At 46.9% G+C, this 15,266-nt stretch overlaps 1 protein-coding gene across 4 annotated transcripts in view; it reads left to right on the top strand.

Moving 5' to 3' along the window:
• ELAPOR1 (endosome-lysosome associated apoptosis and autophagy regulator 1) overlaps positions 1-11,971 on the top strand; it is a 63,837-nt gene extending 51,866 nt beyond the window's left edge. Inside the window, exons 14-23 of one of the 4 annotated variants that reach the window (XM_019799653.2) lie at positions 377-640; positions 2,432-2,605; positions 5,181-5,361; positions 5,665-5,761; positions 6,246-6,347; positions 7,469-7,595; positions 7,672-7,850; positions 8,374-8,539; positions 8,787-8,842; positions 9,656-11,971. In XM_019799653.2, the coding sequence (XP_019655212.1) occupies positions 377-640; positions 2,432-2,605; positions 5,181-5,361; positions 5,665-5,761; positions 6,246-6,347; positions 7,469-7,595; positions 7,672-7,850; positions 8,374-8,539; positions 8,787-8,842; positions 9,656-9,755 (1,446 nt within the window). In that variant the 3' untranslated portion in view covers positions 9,756-11,971. The remainder of the gene's footprint in view (positions 1-376; positions 641-2,431; positions 2,606-5,180; positions 5,362-5,664; positions 5,762-6,245; positions 6,348-7,468; positions 7,596-7,671; positions 7,851-8,373; positions 8,540-8,786; positions 8,843-9,655) is intronic. The other 3 variants (XM_034654025.1, XM_002919201.4, XM_034654026.1) reach the window with 3 other exon arrangements.
• The last annotated feature ends 3,295 nt before the right edge of the window (positions 11,972-15,266 follow it).

The raw sequence follows: 15,266 nt of genomic DNA on the forward strand, positions 1-15,266 counted from the left end.
AACTGTCTATTCCAGCCCCTGGGAAGCATCCAGCCTTGTCCAAACAACTTCCCAGGAAGATGACACTCTAAGTTCAAATACCGTTTTTTTTTCCTTTAACAAGGAAGAGACCCGCTTTTTTCATATAATGGTATACTGCATATTTCTCCCACAGCACTTGATATTTTTATTCAACATTTAGAATGGGTCGGTCTTGGTTAGTGTGACACAAAATGTTCACAGAGAGCTACTCTTAGTGAGTAAAAAAAATAGGGTGCTTCTACGATTTTTCTCAAGTATTATAGGGTGAAGAGGGTTAAGTAGTCATTTGCTGTTTCTAGAGAACTCAATTGCTGCTGGCGTCTCAGGCCTCTGCCCTGTCTCCTCTTGTTTCCAGGGCAGGAAGTACACCAATGACGTCGCCAAAATCTACTCCATCAATGTCACCAACGTCATGGACGGGGTGGCCTCCTACTGCCGTCCGTGTGCCCTGGAAGCCTCTGACATGGGCTCCTCCTGCACCTCATGTCCTGCTGGCTACTACATCGATCGGGACTCAGGAACCTGCCACTCCTGCCCCCCTAACACAATCCTGAAGGCCCACCAGCCTTATGGCATCCAGGCCTGCATGCCCTGTGGTCCAGGGACCAAGAGCAACAAGGTGCCAGCAATGTGTCATGCATCCTAACCTTGGCCCTCTGGATGGACCACCTCAGAGGGTGCCAGGACCTGGGTGGGGTTCTTGAGGGGCTGATACCCAAGCATTCCCTGTAGCTGACTCCCCGGTTAGAGTCCTTGAGGACACCCGCCCAGGCTTTTACTGTGGAGGGCAAGTTCTTAGCTGTAGAGTTTGGTTTTCAGGGTCTAGGCCTCAGTCATGGACACGTCTCATCTTCAGGGGATGGGTTAGGGAGATCTGTGACCCTCTGGTCCAGCGGGTTATTTGGCATCTCTGCAGGGACCTAAAGGGAAGGAGTAAGAGCTTGGGCTCACATTCAGCCTACTTCGATCCAGCCTGTTGTCATGGGAGTTGGCCCCCTCTCCTTTGGGAAGGCAACCCACCTTCGCTGGGACATACAGTTAACTGGCGTTGCTGTCTTTTATCCTAGAGGTTTTTTTCTAAAGTAGAAAAACAGTGCTGTTGCCCCATGTACTTTCTGAAGCTAAGAAAGTACTATGACGAAAAGCTCTTAGGTATTCATTAATGCTTTTTAAATGAACTTGTATTTTACCTATCACAACCACACCAACACACAAACATCTGTGAGGCATTATTATACAGTCCGCAAATGCTGCTGTTTAGCTATGCGGTAAATGCAACAGTTCTGCAGACCCCCGCACAACTTCTCTCAGGCACCCTAGACTTTTGCGGCAAACTTCCTCCCCTGGGGCTCCCTCTGCTGCTATGGGAGGGAATGACAGTCGCATAAGGCTGCGGCTGAATGGGGATCCTAAAATGGAGTAAGGGGTTGATGGGGTTGATGGGATATAAATCCCCCCTTTTCTAAGGATTTATTTATCTATGCCAGAGAGAGGGGGAGAGAGAGAGCACGCGAGTATGAGCATGCTCAAGGTGGTGGGGGAGGGGCAGAGAGAGAGGGAAGCAGACATCCCGCTGAGCACAGATCCCCATGTAGTTCTCCATCTCCCAACCCATGAGATCAGGACCCATGAGACCAGGACCCATGAGATCAGGACCCATGAGACCTGGACCCATGAGATCAAGTCCTGAGCCAAAACCAAGAGTCTGACGCTTAACCGACTGAGCCACCCAGGCCCCGCTTAATCCCCTTTCGAAGCTCAGTGTCCTGCAGAGAACCTGGGAGAGAGGAGGCAGGCTTCAGTGACTCTTTTTTTCATTTTTTTTAAAAGATTTTATTTATTTATTTGAGAAAGAAAGAGAGCATGAGGGGCAGAGGGAGAAGCAGGCTCCCCGCAGAGCAGGGAGCCCGATGTGGGGCTCAATCCCAGGACCCTGGGATCATGACCTGAGCTGAAGGCAGACGCTTAACCAACGAGCCGCCCAGGCGCCCTTTCAGTGACTTTTAAATGGGGCGCGGGCAAGGCTTGTAGTTTCTCTTCTGCCATCCCGAACACCTTCTTCCGGTTAGCCCCTCCTTGTCTTCTGATTAAAAGCAAGAAGGGGCTAACTTGTGTGTTGAGAGAGAGTTCTGTCATCTAGGCATAGGGACAAGGCTATAAAATCTGACCGATTTCCTTACTGAAAAATAGTAGATTCGGGTTTGTATATCATATGTGCTAACATGTGACCTGTGGGATGTTACGTAACCCCCACTGGCCCATGTCCCTTATTTTAATGCTCACCCAATCCTTACATCTGCTTCCCTCACTCCTGAGCTGGATCAGGCTGGGGACAATAGCTGCCACTCTCCACTGTGGTCCCCTTAAGTCCCCGCCTGAACTGCCAGCCTGACGGACCCTTTTCCCTCAGATCCACTCTCTGTGCTACAACGACTGCACCTTCTCACTCAGCACCCCGACCAGGCTTTTGGAGTACAACTTCTTGGCTTTGGCAAACACCATCTCTCTGGCTGGAGGGCCAAGCTTCACTTCCAAAGGGCTGAAGTATTTCCATCACTTTACCCTCAGTCTGTGCGGAAACCAGGTAAGCTGTGTGAGTGCCCATGGCGTCCTGTTGAAAGGGGCCACCAGTGGGTCAGAGCCAGAGACCAGGACACAGGAGCAAAGCCAAAAACCAGGCAGCAGGCAAATGAAAAAGCTCCAGCGTTTCTAAGTGATGATTATTCTCCCTGAGGAGCTTTTCCTCTAAAATAAATCATTTGGTTTATAAACATTTAGGAAAATAAAGGTGTTTGAGAGAAGATATTCATTTACTCCTACCTGACTTTTATTCTTTCAAAATGAATATATAAAAACAATGCCAAAGGAGTTTTTTTTTCCCTTTTAAAAGCAGTCTTCACTAATCATGGCACTTGTCATTTATTTTCGAAAGGCTGGATAAAATTATTTGTAGTTCATCTCTAAGAACCTTTGCTGACAGTTTTTTAAAAAGTAGTGTGAAAGGGTGTGTAGGATATGGAAAGAATGTTACCTTTAGCCATTTCATGCTGCTGTAAATGCGCTGGATGCAAAATTCAAAGACAGAAATGTAAAGAGTAATCACACCACTACTGCACTTAACTAAATCACAAACAAGCCAGGATTAGCAGTCAGAGAGATGGTTTCAAATGTTACAAAATAAAGGGCATCTTGCGCCTCTAGTCTGCAACCCTGTGTGGCAGTGAGACCCTAACACAGCATAGGCTCTACGCTTTCCGGAGCGTGCAAAAAACAGTCGATCTGTGTTTATACAGAGAACATGCCAAGAAATAAAGGAATCAATGTTCTATGGCAATTATATCTTAATAAAACAAGAAAGAGACGAATCTATGGAAGATTAGAGATACATGTCTCGATCTTGCTTTTACAAGTCTTTGAAGTTCGAACGAAGCTTCCAAAGTGAGTTAGTGATAACTCAGAAACTGAAACTGATTAAAGCAAGACCCATGTAGCAAAAGTTCCATTCAGTTAGTTGGGAGAGAGATGAAGATGGGGAATTTGGAGAGAGTGCCTTTTTGGGTCTTTGCTCCTTTATTCTTTTCAGAAATGCTTCCTGTGTACTGTCACACTACTGACTGTCAGTTCAACGACAAAATAGCTCTTTGTTTTTACCATAACATAAAGGTCTCTTTCTGTTCTCATGTCCCTTATTTCTTACAACCTAAAAAATAAACTAAGAATCACCAGGTTTAGCAACTGACATAACTTCATAAAATTCAGAGTATTGAAAATCCTACATCATAAGGGCTTAGTACACTTCCCGTTTTAAACATTTTATTAAGCTTTTAATTTTATTTCCAGTATAGTTAACATACTGTTACGTTAGTTTCAGGAGTACAATATAGTGATTGAACACTTCCATACATCACCTGTTTCCCCCATCCCCCCCTCCTTTAGTGACCACCGGCTTGTTCTCTATAGTTTAGAGTCTCTTTCTTGGTTTGCCCCCCTCTCTCTCTCTCTTTTTTTTTCCTTTGTTTGTTTTGTTTCTTAAATTCCACATATGAGTGAAATCATAATGGCATTTGTTTTTCTCTGACTGGCTTATTTCACTTAACATTATACCCTCTAATTCCATCCATGTTGTTGCAAATGGCAAAATTTCATTCTTTTTCATGGCCATGTAATATTCGTGTGTGTGTGTGTGTGTGTGTGTGTGTGTACACACCACATCTTCTTTATCCATTAATTTATCAATGGGCACTTGGGCTGCTTCCACAATTTGGCTGTTGTAAATAATGCTGCCGTAAACTTGGGGTGCACATATCTTTTCAAATTAGTTTTTTGTATTTATTCTTTGGGTTTAATACACTTAAATTTAAAGTATTGAACAAATGATTTTATACTGGCAAACAAGTTATATACTGATATTCCATAAATTTAACATTTTTGAAGGAATAATATCTCAATAGTTCCCCTATTACAAAATCTCCAGGAAGAAGGAGTCTTATTCTTACCATCTTTCAGAGTTCTCTACCATGAAGGTGCTTACAGAGTATTTTATTTCTTGTCATGTTCTCTATATAAACACAAACTTTCTTCTCTTGATACGTTTGTTTTTTTTTAATGGAATAGGTTCTGATTGTTTCTAGGATGTCCTGTCTCAAGGCAGGGAAGAGGCTGGTTGTGGGGTCTGTTTTAACTGCTGGGAATCTCTGTCTGGAGGGTGCTCCCACGACAAGCACTACAGGAGACACAGATGGAATGTGAACCAGGCCAGATGTTCAGAAATTTCAGGGAATCCATTTTATATTTCAGGATCTATCTAGAAAACTGGCCAGGATAAGGAAGACCCTGACCTGGTGGACTGGTAGATTAGAGCTCCAAATCCTTTGCCACCATCACAACCCCGCTCATATAAGGCTCCCACGTGACTCCAAGAACAAAAACGCTTGCGACCCCTGGGCCAGAGTTCCAGAAACTAGGACACCACGGCCTTATTTTTAGCTTAAAAAAAAAAAATGTGTCTTGTCATTAGATCTGGGATGAAATCATTCCACTGCAACATACCACGGAAGGCTGCAATTTCAGATGTGAAAACACTGTGCCCTCCCCTGCTGTGGGAGTTCTGTGACCGTTCACTCCTTCCCACTCCTTCCTCCCGACGTCCCCCAACGCAGGGTAAGAAAATGTCTGTGTGTGCCGACAACGTCACTGACCTCCGGATCCCTGAGGGTGAGTCGGGTTTCTCCAAATCCATCACAGCCTACATTTGCCAGGCGGTCATCATCCCCCCGGAGGTGACAGGCTACAAGGCTGGAGTGTCCTCGCAGCCTGTCAGCCTGGCCGACCGACTTATCGGTGAGTGACCCCGCCGCCAACCTGTGTGAGTGTGTATGTGTGTAAGAGAGAGTGAGGCTACCGGGCTTGGAGGTAAAAAGGCCCCAGATGAGGGGCCCACCCTCTTGACCTCTGTTCTCTATTCCATCCTGGGGTGCCAAGTGCCCCCTGGGGCCTCTGACAAGCCTCAGTTCACCCTTTCATGAGCCAGTCGGGGATGTGAGGAGATGGAGGAAGGTTGGATGTTGACAGGTATTGAAAGAATTGAAGTGGCTGCTGGCTCACGCTACTAGTGACAACTAATTAGGAGCTCTAATTCGGCAGGGGTGACAACAGATATGACTCTGGATGGAATCACCTCCCCAGCTGAACTTTTCCACCCGGAGTCCTTGGGAATACCGGACGTGATCTTCTTTTATAGGTGAAGATGAGAGACCAGGCCGATGCAAGGGAAACCTAGCCCCTTCGCCATTTCTGGTGCACCCCTCTCTCCAGCCACCTACTTGTCAAGCCAGAACATGTCCGATGTCTAGCAGATTTACCCAGCAATGACAGCTACAGGCTGGGAGTTCACTGATCCCAGCTTCTGGGGTATTATTGGGGCAGGTGTGCCCCGGAGGCAGGGAGAAAGACAGGATTATCTGTGGCTGACTTCCCTTCCTGCCTGAGGATACTCCAGTGTTATGCCTATGCTAGCCTTTCCTGGACCAGTGCCTTTCCCCTTGACCAGATCTCCCTGACCCCCACTCTCTCAGTGTGTAAAGCAATGCCCATGCACTCCCAAGTCCTGACTGCCCCAGCAAGGGAACTGTTCCATGTTGACTCACCTAGTGGCTCTGCAGTGAAGCAGATGAGTGACTTCTTTCCCCCTCCCCCACCCCCCGGGGGGCTGGCTTTCTCTGCAGGTCCAATGATGTGACCCAGTCCTGCAGTTCTGGGAGATCAACCACCATCCGTGTCAGATGCAGCCCACTGAAACCCGCCCCTGGAAGTCTGTCGCTGCCAAGGTAAAGGGGTATAACAAGGTTTCCCTTCTTTGGGTTCATTTCATCCCAAGAACCAAAGAGAAAACAGTCTGAGAGCCATTAGTGGACTCTTGGGGACCCAGTCAGGACTCTAAATTCTCAATCTTCCAATGTCAAGAATGGGGCAGAAAGAAGAGTCCAATGTACTCTCACATTCCCATACCATTACGGGGACAGCGGCACAGCCAAATGGTTACTGGACTCATGCCCTCCACTTACTAGCTATGTTGTCATGGATACATGTCTTATCCTCTCTGGGTCTCTTGTTCCTTATCTGTAAAACGAGGATAATAAGAAGTTCTCTCAGGGGGTGGTCGTGAGGATTCAATGAGACCATGAGACTTGCGGATTTCTTACAATGTGTCCTTGCTATTACTAGGAGAGTAACGGTGTAAGGAATCCCAGGAATCTTTCCACCACCAAAAGACCCAGTTCTCAGTTTAATAGCTGAGGGCACTAAGTCAAGAATTCTGGAACCAATTTGATTATAATCCCCTTCCTCCACCTCCTTTCCCCCCCTCACATAACCCCAACATGTTGAGGGGCACCAGTGTCTTGAGGAAGATGGTTTGGGGAATGCTGCTCTAAAGCAGCTGCTCGGGAGATGGGGAGCAAAGCAGGATATTTTGACTCAACAATGGTGTCAAAACAGACCACTGTTCTTGCTGGAGTGAACATTGCAGTAAAGTACCTAACAGAGATCCACGACCTGAAGTCCATTCCTGAAACACCCCCGACCCTGGAAGCTGCATCAAAGTGGCTTTTGCAAAATGTCACAGGTCCATGGGGGAGAACAGGAGCCTCTGAGGGGTTGGCTGGGGCAGCCAGGCTACAGCTCAGACACCTGACATTAGCTCTCATCTGATACTAGCAGAAACAAACAGGCAGAGGGTAGAGGACCCAGTGGAGGCTGGGAAGGCCTTTTGTCATCAGGGACATTGGAGAGCAAAACGTGTATTAAGGACTAGTTGGAAGGATCGTGGTGGGGCTAAGAGTTTGGCAAAGAGGGGATGGAGCAGGCAAGCTACGAGATGATGGGACTCCCTCCAGCTCTTCCCACCATCCAGTGAGTAAGCACTCAAGTCTCCTTTCTGCTTTGCTAGTGCATGTTCCGACGGGACCTGTGATGGCTGTAATTTCCACTTCCTGTGGGAGAGCCTGGCTGCTTGTCCGCTCTGCTCCCCTGCTGACTACCACGCTATTGTCAGCAGCTGTGTGGCTGGGATCCAGGTGGGTCTCTCTGCGTGGGGATGTCCCGGGAGAGAAGGGAATGTGACCTCTGAGTTCCTTGTTTTCCCTCCAACAGAAGACTACTTATGTGTGGCGAGAACCAAAGCTGTGTGCGGGTGGCATCTCCCTGCCTGAGCAGAGAGTTACCATCTGCAAAACAATCGATTTCTGGCTGAAAGTGGGCATCTCTGCAGGCACCTGTACTGCCATCCTGCTCACCGTCTTGACCTGTTACTTTTGGAAAAAGAATCAAAAGTACATGGTGGGGTATTGGAGTTTGGGGATGGACAGGGTTGGATCATTGAACCGGGAGGAGAACATCTGAGAATTAAATCCATGAGGCTTTTCCCTGGAGTTGGCCACAGACCCTGTGACTCTGGCCAGAGACTTGTTGAGCCACTTATCCAGTGTATGCCTTGGCTATCCTGACTCCTGAACAGGGACGGTACCATGCGGCAGTCTGTAAATGACTGTTAGATGCTCAAAGGAAAAGCAGAGTATCCTTAATTTGTTGTTATTATTAATAATAATTAAAATAATAACTTTATGATTCCATATTTCTATTAAGCTTTGAGAACACAGAGACAGCCAGCCTTAAGGGAAAAAGATCACTGAACTGGAAGTCAAGACTCCCTAGCTATATGCCCAGCCCTCACACCATTTTGCTATGCTTTGGTTTCCTTACCTGTGGTTACCTGTTTAGAGCCCAGCCTCTCTCCCTCCCCCTTCCCTATTCCACATTTCGTTGTCTTATCTTTCCCATCCCCCTGTGTCATAGATTGGAGTACAAGTACTCCAAGCTGGTGATGAATGCTACCCTCAAGGACTGCGACCTGCCAGCAGCCGACAGCTGTGCCATCATGGAAGGCGAGGACGTGGAGGATGACCTCATCTTTACCAGCAAGAAGTCACTCTTTGGGAAGATCAAATCATTTACCTCCAAGGTAGGGAGGCTGGCCAGCGTACTGAGGTCAGCCTGGAGGGCTGGAGAAGACACCAGTCCTAGGACATTGAATGGTCCCACACTGTTCAGGGACCACTCACTACTCAACTCCCCACCCTCCCTACTGTTCTAGCCCCCCACCCTCAAAATCCTAGCTTCTGCCTTCTGTATATCCACACCATTACTGTTTCCCATGGGGCCCAAGGCTGCTCTTGACCAGGCTCCTTCTCTCCCAACATGCACTCCAGTTGATGGACTGTTTGGGCCTTTTAACTTCCAGAAGGAGTATTGAACCATCCACGTTGTAAGAATCATTTCCCTCTTTTTTTTTTTTTTGGAGGGTGGGGAAGAGGCGATCTCTAGGATCAACTTCTGATAGAAGCAAGGTTCTCCTTTGACCAGTGGAGGGTGCTGTCACTTGATGTCTGGGCCCCATCCTGTGGGGGCTGAGTCATAGCTAAGTCTACGCAGCTCACCACTGAGCACTGTGGAGCTGGGAGAGTTGGCTCTGTATGTGTGGGTGGGTGAGCAAATTTGAAGCTCATAAATGCCATGCTGACAACACTGTCACTGGGTGTGGGGCCAGCAGAGAGCATCCAAGCAACGCCTCCAGGGCCACAGCCCTCTGCAGCCCCAGTCCGCCAGAACCCACACCTCGCTGCTGCCCTGAACCAGTTCATCACACGGGTGTGGGTGGGAGGGTGGTGACCAGAGAGGAGAGGACTGGAGGGACGGTGAGGGGGGGCAGGTAGGTGTTTAGATTGCTGAATCTCATTCCCTTTGTGCTAACCTATCAGGGTGACTCGGGGTGTTGTGTGTGTGTGTGTGTGTGTGTGTGTGTGTGTGTGTGTGTGTGTATGTGTGTGTTTAACCAACGGGAGAACAATTTACCCTGGGACCCCTGAGTCTTTCTGAGCTTTTAGAATTCAGCAAAGATGCAAAGCAGGGGGTTTTAAAGATTTTTCTCATCCTCTCACTGACTGAAAGGACCAAGAAGAATAGAGGGTATCTTATGTCTGTTTCCACAAAGCCACTGGAAGCAGGAATTCCTTAAGGGTTCCTTCTGTCACCTATTTTCCATTTCTCTCCTTTGTTCCCCAAACTTGCCCCCGTGCAGCAGCCAGCTCCTGTCACCATCTCTCTTTCAGAGGACTCCTGATGGATTTGACTCCGTGCCACTGAAGACATCCTCAGGAGGCCCAGACATGGACCTGTGAGAGGCACTGCCCTGCCTCCCCCACCTCCTCCCCTGGGCGCATCACCTTGCAAGCCTGTGGCGATTTGGGTGCCAGCTTCCTGCTGGAAATCTCTTCATTGTGGCCTTATCAGAAGAAGTTTGGATTTCAGATATTTGGTTTTTTTATAGAGTACCCAAACCCTCCTTTCTGCTTGCCTCGAACCTGTCAAATATACCATCACTTTGTTTGTATATCGCTCCCTTGCTTGCATCTTGTTTCCCAGAATGGTCCAGCCACGAGATCCATAGCTTCGTCTGCTCATAATTCGTATAGCTCCGGAATGAAAATATTTCTCTCTTCTTAAATATAGAAGCAACTTCCTCTGTCCTTTTACTTAAGGGCAGAAGCAGCTGGAAGTTTTTCTGATGATATGCCCTCAGCTCATGATGTCTTCAGGAGGGAGGCTGTGTAAGGAGGGTGTTGGCGTTCCCTCCTGGATCGTCATGGTAGCCTGGATTCTTCTCTCCTGGATAAGGAGAGACTTGAGTTTCGTGGATAGGCTGAGGGCAAGGTGAGGAAGTCTGGGGAAGAAATGGCTCGATAAGCACAAAGAGAGGCAATAAGGAATTTTTGTTTTGTTGTTTAAACTAGGTACTTTATTCCCTTTTTCTTAGTGATAGTCTCACAGGATGAAAAAGTGCACCAAGAAAGTGCCAAAAGCCCTGGTGAACCTATTCTCCCCATTTTTTTTTAACGTCCCACCATCTCCCTGACACTAAAGAGAACCAGGTAAGCCCCAAACACAGGTGTTCTAGCTTTCTTCTCTGCTTGCTTTTACCCACAGAGATGACAAACCCTACCAGCAAGGAAGATTTCCTGTCCTTGAGGGCCCCATTTGTAGAGGCTTGAGCCATATCTTATGGCTCAGGAGTAACTTACTTTGAAAGGGGTATCTTATTTTGAAAGACCACGAGGAGGCCAAGGTTTTAGTGGGGTCATGGGGGGCTGGGGGGGGATCCAGCCCACAGTGGGATGGACCCGAGGTGGTCAAGATGTCTGCTTCTAAGCTCAACTCATCTGCCCAGCTACAGAATAAACATTTTCTAGGCCGGCCAAAACCGGAATTAACTCCAGCCCATACCATAGCCAGAGGACCAGGTCAGTCTTCACGGAGAAAAGACGGGGGGAATTGAATAAGATGTTTAGCAAACCGGAACACCTCACACTTTCAAGTCCCTAGCCTTCTCTTCTTCCTGTTCTCATTTCTTATGTGTGCTAAAACACAAAAAAGACTTCTAGTCCCAATTTCTGGCAGCATCCCTTCTGAAAGGTGAGTAAAGTGAGTGCCCTCCGTGCCCCCTTTTCTCCACTTTGACACCCAGTATAATCGATGGACTTCAAGTAACTACAACGGCAAAACCAGTGCAAGAGTTTAAATTCTTGTTTTCTTCTTACTCCTGGTGGTTCTCCCTCCCTTGCTATCAGGCTGGCATGACCGTCCCTTGGTCAAGGGCCCAGTCGCCCTTGGTTGTGCCTATCTCCTTTTTTGAGTGGCCACCTGGTGCCCAGAGGATAGGTAGAGAATGGGGATGGCATTTCAGAGTGGTTTGTCTGCCAAAAAATGGTCTGCTGATCTGATTAGGCATTGCTGCCCTGGCAGTGGCCTATAAAAGGGTCAGTGAGAACCGGGCCCTGCTCTGACAGTAGCATCACGGAAGGCAGGCAGTCCCTTTGGTTCAATAAATCTAGAAGCTTTGTTGGAGGGTGTGCTCCTCTTGTGGGAGACAGGCTCTCCGACCCTGTAGCAACGTTGGAATTTCTCCCGACGGATGCTGACGCCTAGCTCCTGAATCCAGCCAAAAGTTCCGTAGCCTCAGCAACACCCAGAAAGCACCTGCTTTCCCACTGAATAACTTTCTTTTGTGACAAGAGCCATACGAGGTCCTCAGACTACTCTGGAAGCAGTAGGAAAAAATATCTACCCTGTTGACTTCTTTATTCTGACATCTTGAAACTGAATGCCCCCAGAGCAGCCTTGAACTCCACTGATTTGGTCATAATGCTTTAAGCATCTCCCTTTATCTATCCCTTAGTGTACCGACTTCTACAGATCTTCCCTGTGACTTGCCAGGAGCTCCTGAGTTATGATATTAGGGTTTGCCTGTTGCTTAGACATATTTGGTATTTTTTAACAGCCCTATTGAGATATAATTCACCTACCATACAATTGGCTCATTGAAAATGTACAATTCAATGGATTTTAATATATTCACAGAATTGTGCAGGCATCACCATACTCATACTCAATTTTAGAACAGACACACATTAGGTTCTATATGGGAAAAGTCTTTATCTCTTAAACTAAGGCTATAGTGGTTTGCACAGGCTACTGGGGGAGGTAGTGTGGGCTCAGGAGACAAAACACTTAAATCCCATTTGGTCACCTCGAGCGCTGGAAGACCCAAGTAATTCTCATCATCTCATCGCATCACCTGATTTGGCTGGGAAGACAAACGAATATTGTGGTATATTCAAGGACCGGGTGATTTCTTATGCCAAGACAATTTTTTTTGGTCTGACTCTACATTAAAGATAAGACTGACTATATTTATACAACGGAGACTTTGTAACAGATTTTTTCAGCTTTGTGAAACCAAATTTTTGTCCCCCGAAGACTGCTTGGATTTCGTTTTTATTTTGTATTCCAAGAGTTTGTAGTTTGTTAGGGGATGGCTATGGCTTGTCATTTTCCCCTTTCCTTTTTTTGTGAAATAAAACATACGTTTCAAGTTGTTTTTCTTGAACTCAGGTTGGGTGGCTGGATGGGGGAGTGAGAAATGGAAGTATTCTTGAATCTTAAGCTGAAGGTGAGGAGGATCCTGGAACCCCAGAGTGACAGAGACAAGAGCATGCTTCAGAGCAATAGAGACCTAGGCTAGAAAGCCTCTCACCACCTGTTGAGGAATCAGCCAACAACTAAAGCCTACTTCCACGGTAATAAAATGCATCTAATGATGACTTACTTCCCCAAATTGGGTGAGGATCAAAGACAGGATACATAAAACACTTAGCATCTCCCCTCCCTTCCTTTCCAGTTCAGTTTTCTCTCGGGTGGCATTGAGCCTGCCACCTAACAATGTATCTACAAAGACAAGTAAAATTTGCTTCTTTGGGTATGGAGTGAGATGTGGACAAAATCCTAGAGGACATAAGCACCTACCATTTCCGGGGTTAGCTGGATTTTCCTGTGTTGGTACTTTCCTTCACTCTAGTTGAGGGCATTTAACCCCCCAAAAAGACTTCCCTCAGCTGGTTGTTTTCCTCAGACTGAGTTGTACCTGGTTGTACTGATGGTTAAGTATTTAAATATCACCCCAGCTTACAGTATAAAGTCCAGACTAGAGGCAGGTACTATCCCCATTGTAATAGATGGAGAAACTGCATCTCTAACAGAGTTAGTACTGTGGCATGTAAGGTCCCTACAGCCTACCTGCCCCTCTCTGCCCACATTGCTTCTACTCTATCCACACTTCTTAAAAAAAAAAAAAAAAAGATTTTATTTTTAAGTCACCTCCACACCAAATGTAGGGCTCGAACTCACAACCCTGAGATCAAGAGTCACATGCTCTACTGAGCCAGCCAGACACCCCACTATTCACACAACTTTTGACTGTCCCTTACTCACAAGCTCTTTTGCACCTCCCTGCATTGGCCTGTGCCTCTGCCTTTGCCCCTCCCCTTCCTTTTCACCTGACGCTCACCCAGCCTTCAAAATCACCCCACTGTGGGGATGCCTGGGTGGCTCAGTTGGTTAAATGTGTGCCTTCGGCTCAGGTCATGATCCCATGGTCCTGGGATCAAGCCCCGCATTGGGCTCCTTGCTCATCAGGGAGCCTGCTTCCCCCTCTGCCTGCTGCTCCCCCTGCTTTGCTCTCTCTCTCTCTCTCTGACAAATAACATTTATTTTTTTATTTTTTTTTAAAGATTTTTATTTATTTATTTGACAGAGATAGAGACAGCCAGCGAGAGAGGGAACACAAGCAGGGGGAGTGGGAGAGGAAGAAGCAGGCTCATAGCAGAGGAGCCTGATGTGGGGCTCGATCTCAGAACACCGGGATCACGCCCTGAGCCGAAGGCAGACGCTTAACCGCTGTGCCACCCAGGCGCCCCTGACAAATAACATTTAAAAAATCTTTAAAAAATTTTAAAAAATTACCCCACTGTGAAACTTTCCCTGGCTTACCCACTGGGGACACAATAGTGAAGAAACACTGACATGGGAGTACCACAGTTAATTTACATGAATTCAACCATATACTGTGTAGTGTCCCAATGCATCAAACAAGCAACAGACATGACCAAGCTTGAAACTGTGGGAGGGGCACCTGTCTGGCTCAGAAAATGCAGCATGCAGCTCTTGATCTTAGGGTTTTGAGTTTGAGCCCCATGTTGAGTGTAGAGATTACTTAAAAATAAAATCTTAAGGGCACCTGGGTGGCTCAGTCGGTTAAGTATCTGCCTTTGGCTCAGGTCATGATCTCAGGGTCCTGGGATCGAGTCCCGCTTTGGATTCCTTGCTTGGAGGAGAGCCTGCTTCTCCCACTCCCTCTGTCTCCTCCCCCACTCATGCTCTGTCTCTCCTTCTCTCAAATAAATAAATAAAATCTTAAAAAATTAAAATAAAGTCTTAAAAAAAAAAAAAGAAAAGAAACTGGTGTGTGTGTGAGGGGGAGGGATATGTGAATGATTTTAAGGGTTTCCCAATCACTGACGAAGTGAAATACACTGTCAGGTGACCAGGCATGAAGATATTAACGACTTGGTCTAAACCTTAAAGAAGACAATTAGTTGAAAACCACAAAGCAACAATGCCTATTGAAGAGACAGAGAAACTGATTTGTAAGGTTGCATATACAAAAGTTCATGGATAATTTAAGAGCTATTCAAGGAGAATTTGGAATATAAACTAACTCCATATTAGTGCTGAAGTTAACAATTCCACATAAAATGTAATACCCCAAACCATAGAGTGTGGTAGCAGAATGGACACCTCATTCCAATTTTAACAGAGGGAGAGGCAGGATCAAAGTCCCCCCAGATCCTGGCAGCTTTCCCTGACCCCTGTTATTTTTAGATGGTTCCTCCTCCATTGTCCAATGACAGCAACATTAACTTCCTTTGTTACTGTGTCTCTCTGATAGAAGGGAGTGGGCAGCCTCAAGCTGGAAGGCGGGTTGTCAGTTTCTCCCGAAACAGTATGATAAATGCTACTGTACTGTGGGAACCTAGAAGGGTGGGCGCTGCACCAATCTGGGGTGGGGGAGGGTGAATAGTGTATCAGAGTTTCCGGGAGGAAGGAGGAATTGGCCAGTTCAGAGGAACAGGGGAGGGAAGGGGAGTTCCAGGTAGAAGGGGGTTGAATAAAGGCTCAGAGACAAGAAAGAGGAGCTACAACTAGCTCAGCATGGGGAATGGGAGGAGGAATGCCAAGAGAGAAGGGGAACATTTTAGAGAATTTGGTAGAGGGCAGATCATGAAGGGCTTTGCAAG

The sequence above is a fragment of the Ailuropoda melanoleuca genome, chromosome 2 (assembly GCF_002007445.2).
Source record: "Ailuropoda melanoleuca isolate Jingjing chromosome 2, ASM200744v2, whole genome shotgun sequence".
Lineage (NCBI taxonomy): Eukaryota > Metazoa > Chordata > Mammalia > Carnivora > Ursidae > Ailuropoda > Ailuropoda melanoleuca.